Source organism: Citrus clementina, unplaced genomic scaffold, assembly GCF_000493195.1.
Source record: "Citrus clementina cultivar Clemenules unplaced genomic scaffold, Citrus_clementina_v1.0 scaffold_3, whole genome shotgun sequence".
In the NCBI taxonomy this organism is placed as follows: domain Eukaryota; kingdom Viridiplantae; phylum Streptophyta; class Magnoliopsida; order Sapindales; family Rutaceae; genus Citrus; species Citrus x clementina.
Genome location: NW_006262339.1, coordinates 34,225,514 through 34,237,250, shown reverse-complemented (window position 1 = coordinate 34,237,250; position 11,737 = coordinate 34,225,514). Strand labels below are relative to the sequence as shown.

At 33.1% G+C, this 11,737-nt stretch overlaps 2 protein-coding genes across 4 annotated transcripts; one reads left to right on the top strand and one right to left on the bottom strand.

Annotated features, from left to right (window-relative positions):
- Positions 1–1,387: 1,387 nt before the first annotated feature.
- On the top strand, positions 1,388–4,056 carry LOC18047401 (40S ribosomal protein S7). 2 transcript variants are annotated; one of them, XM_006442576.2, is made up of 6 exons: positions 1,388–1,478; positions 2,131–2,224; positions 2,323–2,396; positions 2,486–2,609; positions 3,012–3,194; positions 3,423–4,056. In XM_006442576.2, exons 2-6 carry the CDS (start codon positions 2,150–2,152, stop codon positions 3,540–3,542), a joined length of 576 nt encoding a protein of 191 aa, XP_006442639.1. In that variant the 5' UTR covers positions 1,388–1,478; positions 2,131–2,149; the 3' UTR covers positions 3,543–4,056. The 2 variants fall into 2 exon arrangements, with proteins under 2 accessions (XP_006442639.1, XP_006442638.1); XM_006442575.2 differs by having other exon boundaries at positions 1,390–1,478; positions 2,145–2,224.
- LOC18047400 lies at positions 1,430–6,172 on the bottom strand. 2 transcript variants are annotated; one of them, XM_024188398.1, is made up of 7 exons: positions 6,000–6,172; positions 5,812–5,836; positions 5,630–5,713; positions 5,500–5,529; positions 5,298–5,403; positions 5,092–5,156; positions 1,430–1,512 (listed from the first exon to the last, which is right to left on the bottom strand). In XM_024188398.1, the coding sequence occupies exons 1-6, from the start codon at positions 6,153–6,155 to the stop codon at positions 5,093–5,095; spliced, it is 465 nt and encodes a 154-aa protein (XP_024044166.1). In that variant the 5' UTR covers positions 6,156–6,172; the 3' UTR covers positions 1,430–1,512; position 5,092. The 2 variants fall into 2 exon arrangements, with proteins under 2 accessions (XP_024044166.1, XP_024044165.1); XM_024188397.1 differs by lacking the exon at positions 1,430–1,512 and adding an exon at positions 4,146–4,674.
- Positions 6,173–11,737: the final 5,565 nt, after the last annotated feature.

The following is an 11,737-nucleotide window of genomic DNA, read 5'->3' as shown; positions in this document are numbered from 1 at the left end:
TAGTAAGTTAATAAAGTTAATTATATAAATAAAGAGAATAAAGTGTATAGAGAAAGATATTTAATTTTTAGATATTATGTAAGTAGAGGTAAAGGAATATGGTGGATGGTTAGAAAAGAGGAGAAATAAGAGAAAGATAAGGACACCCCCCCCCCCCCCCCCAATTGTCTATCAATAAATAACTTATATATTATGTGTGTTTTTTTGACCTTTTTTTTTAAATTTTAAATGCAGGAAATGAGGTGATGATGGGAAATGCTCAACAGACATGTGACATAACAAACCCTAAAGCTCCGAGAGTTGTACGCATGAAGCTGATTGTAAATCACTATGTGTTAAGGATTTTGGACCTGAATTGATTGTGAGTGTATATTGCTTAACTGCCAAAACAAAGAATGATACTTGTGTATGTCGTATTAAGTGTTTAAAAAAAAAAAAGTGCAATGTAAAGGTGTATTGGCCGAAAACTGAAATTGTCACACCATAAGTTGGAAATAATTAATAAAATAAATTTGTGCTTTCGATCTCTTTCTTCTATTATTTTTTTATAGTCATTCTCACATGCTGACATCTACATTTTTTAAAATACAATTTCAACATTTTACAATATTGTAAAATGTTTAATCTACATTTTAAAAAGTGTATACGTTTACACTAGGAAAATATTCTACACTTGTAATTATACAAGCAACAACTACACTTATAATGATTTAAATAAATATTCTATGTATATAGTTTATACTTAAATAATAAATTTTCTTAAATTATAAATGGCAGATACGTTACTCTTGCAAGTGTTATTTGTAAAATTAAGATAAAAAGAGAGAGAAAAGAATAGAAAAGAGACTCCAAAATTAGTTAAATATACCTGCAAACTTACACCCAAACTCTTTTCTGTGTAATATAAATATTTTTTTTCTAAAATAAAAAATAACTTAATTTATGTAAAAGAAAGACATTTCAATTAATACATGGAAAATAAATCTCGATTATTGATATCTCCATGCATTGCTAAGCAATAGTCGTCGATCTAAAAGTGGCTAATCTGTGAATAAATACGTCTCACCCTAGTTCAGCAAAAAAAAAAAAAAATTGAATTAGAACCGTAATTATTTTTTTTAATGTAATTTCAGTTAAGGATAAATAGGAAAATACAAAAAAAAATACAAAATGAGGAATTACAAAAGATAATGGCGGGGGTGTTAGTGGTACATTTAAACGGGCCCAAATTGAATTAGAGCCTAAGAAATAGACAAGAATTAAAGCAGGCTTCAGTTTTAACAAAACTTGGGTCGCTCAATTTTAGCCCATTATTCCCCGAACTTAATCTTTGACCGTAGATCTAATTCAGAATATTATCACAGCCGTTCAATACGAAAGTTATAATTCCTCGTCAGTTCCCCCAAACAAACTCTAGGGTTTCTCTCGTCTGCCAAAAACCTCTCTGTTTTCTTTGGCCCCTGCTTCTTCTTCCCGAGGTAAGCTCGTAGTCCCTAATCTCATTTGTTCCCCCTGTTTGGATACCAAGAAAATGTAAGAAAACAGAATAAAGATCGTTTAATTTCACTTTTATACAGACTTTTAGTTTTTCTTTTTACTGTTTGTTTACCGGCAAAATGTAGGGAAAAAATGTTTAAGATGATGTAATCAGTTTTCTATAACATGGGTTTTATTAGTGGTTCAACATTTGGTTGTATGCAGTTTTGTATGTGGTTCAGTTGATTTTTATTTGTATGAAAAGAGATTCTTTGTTGTGTTTTAGAATTTTTTTCTCAAGTAATTTAGGAGACGCAAAAATATCCGATAATTTTGTTCTTGATTTGGGCACTTTACAATTGCTATTAGCTCAGTTTGTATGCTAAGACCTAAAAATGGGACAGTAACAGAGCTGTAAAATGGCTATAAGCTTGTATCTATATTAGGGTCCAACGTGGTATCCTACCCCACAGTCTGTGTGCCGTCAGATGGTCATAAAGTTTACAAATTTCTCACCTTGCTCAGGCTGTGGTATACAGTAGGTGTCACAGCCTCTATATTATGTCTATGAGTTTTACTTGATGCCTTCGAATATTTACTGCATATTGTATTGTTTCTGATTTATTTTCACCTTCCCTGCTGTTAATGAGTCAGTTTGTCCCGATCAGTGAATATGTTTTCTGCACAGAAGAAGATTCACAAAGATAAGGATGCCGAACCTACTGAATTTGAGGAGTCGGTTGCTCAGGTATAAATTGTCCTTTAATACTCTATTCCCTAACTTATTGCAGATTTAAGACTTTAAGGTCTGATATTCTTTGTTTTTTTAATTTTTTTTTAAAATAGGCTGTCTTTGATTTGGAAAATACCAATCAAGAGCTTAAAAGTGAGCTGAAGGATCTATACATTAATTCTGCTATGTAAGACTGATCATTTTTTGTGCTAGTTTGGTTAATTCAGTTTGTTTTTTTTTTTCATCCTGTAACTGTTTTCTCTCTCTGTCATACAGGCAAATCGATGTCCCTGGTAACAGGAAAGCTGTTGTTATCCATATTCCATACAGATTAAGGAAGGCCTACCGTAAGATTCATACTAAGCTTGTGAGGGAACTTGAGAAGAAGTTTAGTGGAAAGGTGATTAAAGATTACTTGGTTCTTTCAAATTTTCCTTTTTTACTTATTCAAGGTCTATCATTTCTCCTGAAAATTGCTGTTATGTGTGTCAAAGTGATTTGTCAATACTTGCTTTTAGCCAGGAAGTATCATTTCCTTGATGCATTCTATAGATGCTCAGAAGGGTAAAATTGATATTTTAATTGGCATTGGGAATAAGTGTTGGCTGCTTGTGTGACTAAGCATAATTTCATCTCCATATGAATCGTTTTTTTAGTATTAAGTCAATCGCGCATGTGTGAGAATACCTGATAATAACTACTTATTCTAATTTTCATGATTTAAACCATCATATACCCTATATGTCATGAATTTTTATTAGCTAATCTCCTTGATTTTAATTAGATATTTTACATATTGTAGGATGTGATCTTGATTGCTACTAGGAGGATATTAAGACCTCCAAAGAAAGGATCTGCTGTTCAGAGGCCCCGCAGCCGCACACTTACTTCTGTGCATGAGGCAATGCTGGAAGACGTTGTGTTGCCTGCTGAGATTGTTGGGAAGCGCATAAGATACCGACTGGATGGATCTAAGATAATGAAGGTACATCAGCATAACCATCTATATATACCTATTTAAGTTTTAGTGCTCATGAATATATTGATAAAGAAAAGGAGTCTGGGCATGAGTTTGGTAATATCTTGGTTGATTAACTGACCTGGGTGCTTCCTGAAATTCCAAGGTTCTCACTAAAACAAGTGATTATAATTGAAAGATTTTTTTTCCCTTTAATTGCACATACCTCCTAATTTTATATCCTCTGATTGGCAGGTTTTCTTGGATCCGAAGGAACGGAACAATACTGAGTACAAACTGGATACATTTGCTGCTGTTTACAGAAAGCTTTCGGGCAAAGATGTTGTGTTTGATTTCCCAGTAACAGAGGCTTAAACAGATCAAAAGTTCCATGCAACCTTTTTCAAATGTCAACCCACCAACCCCCCCCCCCCCCCCCCCCACCCCGCGGGATCCTTGTTATTGGTTTTCTATTTAAAATTTTGATATTTTAGGCATAGCGAGCAGAAACTGTTACCATGGTTTTCATTTGTTTTGTTCTGTTCAATGTTGAATCATGGTTTTATTGAATGTTGGATTTCTACATAATCTAAGAGTATGCTTTATTTGGTGTTTGCTAACTTATCTACATCCAAAATTCCTTGTAATCCTTGTGATGAACTCTGAACCTATGTGTTGTTAGCCCTTATTTGTTTCCATTATGTTCTTGTAAATCAGCATGATTAAAATAGTGCTTAAGCACTTTGTTGTGATCCCATTTTGTGTATGTTAAGATGTTTTTGGAGCAATTTGACAGTGGCTCTACTGCTGTATGTTGGAATCAAAGATTGTTGTGAGCAAGTAGAATATAATGCTGTAAATATCAGTGTAATGACCTGTTGTCATAGCAGTTGTATATATCTCTGTGTAATACAGTAACCTGATGCTTAATTAGTTTCAAAAAAAAAAAAAAAAAACTAAGCTGTAAAACTGTTCCCAAAGGTATGTAGAATCTATTCTTAGCATAAACTGCTCCATGAACACATAATCAATAAATACTTGATGACCATCATTAGTAGGCTCAAGGTAAATGCAGAGTGAATAAGCATCGAGATATCTTATCAGACATGTTTTTTCACTTGTAACCACAGTAACATGATCATTGCTCAGTATCAAAATGCGACCAGTAAGATTAGAACCTAGGTCCTCTAATAAAAAATCTTTTCTCCCAAATCAAGCCGCAGCTCAATTGGCTGACTTAAAAATGAAAAATGAAAAATGAAAATGTCACCTTTACATCAAAGCTCAAAATTGATTACTTTGAACTGGAATGTCTGCAACAAGAGAGTTTGGCTATAAAGACTAGAATCGTCATCTCCAAAGAAAAAAGAGATGGCACTCCTTAAGTGTATGAAATTAGCTATAGAGACTAGTATCGTCATCTCCGAAGAAAAATGAGATGGTACTCCTTAAATGTATGAAATTGCAGATGCGCAATGGCAGGGCTTCTCAGCATTAAATAATTTGCCTGTAATGATGTGACAGGCATTTGAGATTGCATGATCCACATTATCTTCACATAAAGGGTAATCCTTATAAATGCAAACTAAATTTGCTAAAACATGCAAACTAAATATGCTAAAACAATCAGACAACATTAAGTGAACTACTGTGAAACCAATTCAGATTCATGGTTAAACTTGATTTGTGTTGGTCATAAATTTGACAATGTTGCTTCAAACATGTGTCTGAAGCAATTCAATGAGTTTGAGGGTAATTAATCTAACACAAAAGAAAAACTGAAAAATGCTAGGATCATTTTATTTAAACCACAACCCTTAGTGCTTCATGGACTATTAGGTCAAATATAATACATGATTATACTAATTGAAATTGAGGCATAATGAAAATCATGACTTCAATTACTAGCAGTAGCAGAGCATACCTCAAGACAGTATCACAAGACCAAAGTACATGGCTCCACAGAGAAAGAAGAAAGATATTAATCCCCTGCAGGTAAGAGTTCTTCATTAAGAGTGAAGCAAACAACATTGGATGTACGATTCATTTGAATTTCTTTTGTACTTTACACAACAGAGACAGAATCACCAGGCTGATATCAACCATATTTACTAGAGTAGTAATGCTTACCAAATGATGCCCCATCCAATGCCATTACATGGGCAAGGACACACTTCTGCAAATTTCTCAGCATCACTTGAGTGAACTCTTCGAGATATGAGATCATCATAAATATCTGCGCCGTCATACATGCAGTGAGGGCATCAATAATACAACAGCAAACTCACACGGTGAAAATCAGGAAAAAAAAAATTTCTTTCAGAAACCATACCCAGAACTGAAAACAAGCTGTTCATCACACCTGCAGTTATTAAGTTGTGATTCTTCATCGCTCACACATGAAGCATTACAGTAAACTTCACTGAACAGTACGGAAAGAAAAAGAGCAGAATTACATTTACCAATGAACAGAATGATATACCGAAGTATGCGGATATCTGTTGTTTCTTGCAGAACCCATATTACACCAAGAAAAATAACAAACCCTGATGATTCAACATTTAGATGGCAATATCTCAGACTGTGCATATAATAACAAGCCATCATAGGAAGACAGATTTAGATTGGCTATCAAAACACTTACCTATACAAAGTCCTCGAAGTGTCCACTGTAGAAACAATATAAATCAGATTATAAGAATAAGCAAAGAAATATTTTTGACATATTAGATCTAAAAGAGAAGTGAAAGGACAATAAAAAAACAATAAATTGTTGCGAATAATTTATTTCAATCTGTGATACACGGAATGATTTCATAAATATCTGCTTACATTTTTAGCAACCAAGAGTACAACTAGCAGAGCAGCCACAAGACATCCTGCAGCAATTCTTGCAGTAAGAAGAGTTGTGGAGGCAAGAATCAGCAGCATCCCCCAGAAAGATGAACCAAGATCTGGAGTACAATAATGGTGAAATAGAAGAACCATATTAATTATAAAAGCTATTGCTCACAAAGAAACAAATGAAGATACCTTAAAATTCTAGGCATAAATATCAAACAGTAAAGATCCACACGTTACTAATATGAACCTATTGGATGAAAAAACCAATTACATTCAGACATTTGAAATGTCCACGTCGGACAAAAGTTTGATTCTGATAAATAGAACAAGCTTTAACAATATTCAAATTCCTTATTTTTAGTTTTTCGATAAAAGGGAAAACAAATTTTTTGTTTTTTGCTTTGAAAGATATACTATCGTAATTGACAGTATATGGAGTAATAAGATTTATAAAAGGGGTTCCCAAAATGACAGCATGGTGTATGTCATTTGTAAGAACAAAAGAAGTTTTGAATTCAAAATTATTGTTGTGAATTGAAGCTTCAACTTTAGAATTAACTTTAAGTTTTGAATTGTTGGCGGCAGAAAGTCTTTATTTTGTTTTCTCATGAAATCTTTTAGGGACAATGTCCTCTCTTATGCAATTCAAATCAGCACCAGTGTCAAAAAGGGCAATGGAGTCAATTGCAAAATTATCAGAAAAAATTAGGGTAATTTTAATTAAATATTTTCTCATAGTGATTTGCTTTAAAACAAATAGAAAATCATTGGGTACGGACTCAATGTTTTCTAGATTTTGGTCTTTTTTATCATCATTATCAGAATTGGATTCATTATCCGAATTATCCTGTAATTGCTTTTGTAAAAGAAGTTGGATAATTTGGGAATCATTCTTTTGCTTTTCCTTTAATTCTCTTATCTCAAGTTTAATATTTTTAATATCACAAGTTCAAAGCTCTCATTGAAAAAGAAATCTGTGCTGATTTACCATCTGCTTTTTGAAATAGAAAACAATACTTGGTAGATTTACCTTATGAAAATTCTTTTGATGAAAGACAAATTCCCACTAAAGCTCGCCCAATTCAAATGAACATGGACTTAGAACAGCATTGTAAAAATGAGATCAAAGATTTAGAGTCTAAAGGACTCATTGTGAAATCCAGATCTCCATGGTCTTGTGCTGCTTTTTATGTAAATAAAAATTCTGAAATTGAAAGAGGAACACCAAGACTGGTAATAAACTACAAACCCTTAAACAAAGCATTAAAATGGATTAGGTATCCTATACCTAACAAAAAAGATTTGCTCCAAAAACTTTGCTCTGCATTCATTTTTTCTAAATTTGATATGAAGTCTGGTTTTTGGCAAATTCAAATTCACCCTAATGACCGTTATAAAACTGCTTTTACTGTTCCTTTCGAACAGTATAAGTGGACTGTTATGTCATTTGGTCTAAAGAATGCACCCTCAGAATTTCAAAGAATCATGAATGACATTTATAATCCTTATTCTGAGTTCTGCATTGTTTATATAGATGACGTGTTGATTTTTTCTCAAACAATTGATCAACATTTCAAACATTTAAAGACTTTTTATCTTGCCACTAGGAAGGCTGGTCTAGCCCTTTCTAGTTCCAAAATTTCATTATTTCAAACAAAAGTCAGGTTCCTTGGTCACTATATTTCTAAAGGAACTATTACCCCTATTGAGCGATCACTTTTGTTTGCGGATAAATTTCCTGATAAAATTCTTGATAAAACCTAACTACAAAGATTTTTAGGAAGTTTAAATTATGTTCTTGATTTCTGTCCTAATATTAACCGGATGTCTAAACCTTTGCATGACAGGTTAAAAAAGAATCATGTTGCATGGACAGATGAACATACTAAAGCTGTTCGATTAATAAAAAATACTGTAAAGAATATTCCTTGTTTATCCTTGGCAAATCCTGCATTACCTAAAATAGTTGAAACAGATGCATCTGATTTAGGCTATGGAGGCATTCTAAAACAAAAAGAGAATGATAAAGAACAGATAGTACAATATGTTTCTGTCCATTGGAATGATTGTCAAAAAAATTATTCTACTATCAAAAAAGAAATCATTTCTATTGTTTTATGCATATCTAAATTCCAAAGTGATTTATTAAATCAAAAATTTTTGCTTAGAATTGATTGCAAAACTGCAAAACATGTTTTGGAAAAGGATGTTCAAAATATTGCTTCAAAACAAATTTTTGCAAGATGGCAAGCCATTTTAAGTGTTTTTGATTTCGATATTGAATTTATTAAAGGAGATACAAATTCTGTTCCTGATTTTCTAACTAGGGAATTTCTTCAAAACAGAGCTATACCACTAAATAGAAAACTGGTCAAGGGTAAAAGACTCTACATCCAGCTGGCAAGATAAACAAGTATACGCCACCACGTGTTTGTGTGGTGCCACCTTCATCAGCATGAACCTGGATCCCTTCCACCTGCACGCTAATGTATATCAGAACCTGATTTGAATCAAATGAACTCAAAATATTCTTAAGGCTGGAGATATTCTGTTTACAATTATGTGTATCTGACTGACTCAACAATCATCCTAGACAGCTGATCAAGCAACTTGAGGCCAAAAGCGGGTACCAAATACAAGTATTATACAACCTATGTTTACACAAGAAAATTTAGGAATGGAAAATAGTATCTTTTATCAAATAGAGCAAGTGTCATAGACCCCCAGTCGGGTAGGCCTTTGACTTGTTCCTAGAAAAAAAATAAATTATAGATTTTTTTTATTTTCTAGCGTAAATTAGTTATATAATTGATTGCGATTTGAAAGAGTTAAGTACATTAACACTACAAATCCAAATTGAGACCTAAATACATTAATGATATAGATGGCGCATTTCATCTTTAAGAATAGAATCTTTACATTATAGAAGGTCTTCGATCTTACCTTCCCGCATGTAAGTTTACAAGCAATAGCATGGCTGGCCTCGTGAAGAAATACCGTCACAAGCTTGAATGGTTTCAGCAGACTTGTCCTCCATAACTGAAAGGATTAAAGCAAGATTCAACCTCAATTCAAAGTCAGCATTGAGAGAACACATTTAATAGTCTCATTTATCAAACCAGTAAATGGTTTCAAATTGGAAACTCAAATAATCCAAATCTGGGCAGTGCCCCACAAAGCTGCCATCAAAATAAGTGATTGCAAAGAACCAAAACAAAAACATTAGCTGTCATCTTATTTGAACTAGATGGGATTGCTTCATTGATAAAATGCAGTCAAGATTTCGATCCAGGGAGCGAACAGAAATGAAAGTAAACGATAATACTTGAGAGAAGTCAAGACATACAGCGAGTATAACAACAGTACAAACAGAGACAGTAACCAGAAACACAACTTGTTCATGGTTGCAGCACTGCTTCAGCTCCCAGTTGGGTCTCATATTCATTCTCTGCTTAATGCTTATCAATCAAATGAAATGGCGTGAACCAACAAAAATGGAAAATCCAACAATCACACTGCTGATCTGTCTTCTTCTTCTTCTTCTTCTAGTCCAGTTTGTAGAGTCAAATGGACTCGCTGGCTGGTTGGAGACTAGTAATAAATAGTCTTTTTAAATTAGAAGTGCATTTTTTACAGTTAAGAATCAACGCTTGGTGAAAAAGAGGTCTATTTGAGCCGATGCAAAAATATTACTTTAAAGACGGAAAACAAACATGTTTGAAAACGATTATACGCGATATTATTACTCACCTAATTGATGACATATCAAGTAAACATTGATGTTCTTGTAATTTATTTATAAATTACATCTACGTTATTAATTAATTCGACAACACTATATTTTTCATTTTTTATCGCCTATTAAATCATTACTCCTAAAATAAATATATGCATTAAGTAAATTTTATTTAAGAGATTTATGAGAATGTCCTAAAAATAGTTTCCCATTTTCACAACCACAAATTCCCCTTTATTAACTCTCCATCACAAATACCTAAACCAAATGCCCTTGGTTCTAAAACACCCAAAGCACAACTCTTTCTTCTTTCACAGACAAAATCTAAATATTGCTTCTCTCTTTCTTCTTAATCTTATTCATTTCGGATCTCAAACCAAAACTTGAGCTTTTCTCTTGAAACATCAAAATCCTTAAGCTACTTAAACCCATATTTCCTTTCTTCAACATTTCCAACTTCATTTCGACACAGTTCCAGTTTTGTTTTGTTAATTTGTATTGTTGATTTGTTTTGTTAAATTTAGTCTATTTATGTTTACTAATCATTTTGTTATTGTCAATATTGAATCAGGCGTAATGGCTTCAATGATAGTTCAGATGTGTTTTGGTGGATCGTGGGAGAGTTTGGGGAATGGTTGCGTGGAATACAAGAATGGAAAAAATATAGTGTTTTTTGTTCGGAAAGATTCAACTTTTGATGAATTCATTGCAAGGGTGTATGAGGTGCTTCAGATAAATTCGGATGAATATTACATTACGGTAAAAACAGTTTTGAAATCAAATTGTCCTACAGAACCCGCAGCTTCATTGCCTATCGACATACTCGATAATGAAATGATGAGGGTTATCAAACACATGAATTCTGATCCTCTAAAATATGGGTACACTCCTATATTTGTTACCATATCTCCTAAAATTATCACGCCTCTTAGAAGTCAAATAATAAGAGTTTAGGCCACCAGTATACATAAACTCTCTCAGACGCATGGTCAGTGAAAAAACAAATAAATAAATAAGAGAATACTAAGGGATATACGAATCCAATGCCGTAGTCCTTAAATATTTCATTGTTATTGTACTGTTTTAAAGTTATTTAATTTAACTTGTATTATTGTGTTATATGTAATGCAAAATTTAAAGAGATGTTAATTATTATTATTTTTTTCTAATTGCTAATATGAAAAACCTTAAAAACTGTTAAAGTAGAGGACGCCATAGTAATTTGCAAAAATGGGCAAACAATACCATTGTTACTGCTTATTAAGACCGACCAACGCCCGGTATGGGAGCTTTGTTGTTCAATTATCAAGAAATAATTAATAAATGATTTAGTTTTTTTTTTTTAAATTCTCGAGTATTATTAACAGCCCGCTCGCGCTGCAACCATTGTGAATGGCCCGTTCAGAATGGATTATGGCCTATGAATATGGCAATTGATTAAAACATCCGAAAGGCCGTTAAGGACTATGCTATTATTATAACCTCTAATTGTAATACAATAATTTTTTTTTTAATTTAAAACTGAACATAAATTGAGCATGCGGATCACTTATCATGGTTTTATTGAATGTCGGATTTCTACATAATCTAAGAGTATGCTTTATTTGGAGTTTGCTAGCTTATCTACCTCCACAATTCCTTGTAATCCTTGTGATGAACTCTGATCCTATGTGTTGTTGTTAGCCCATATTTGTTTCTGTTATGTTCTCGTAAATCAGCATGATTAAAATAGGGCCTAAGCGCTTTGTTGTGATCCCATTTTGTGTATGTTCAGATGTTTTTGGAGCAATTTGACGGTCTCACAGCCATTGTAGGTGGGAAATAAAGATATTGTGAGCAAGTAGATTATGACGTTGAAGTGGGCATCTCTGTAACAGTCAACTTCTTTCACAAGGATCGTCTTCATTGTGATATTAGTGCAAAGCAAGAAGCTTAATTGGCACTGCCACTGCAACTGCGTTAAGTTTATGAACATTTGAAATAGAAAGCC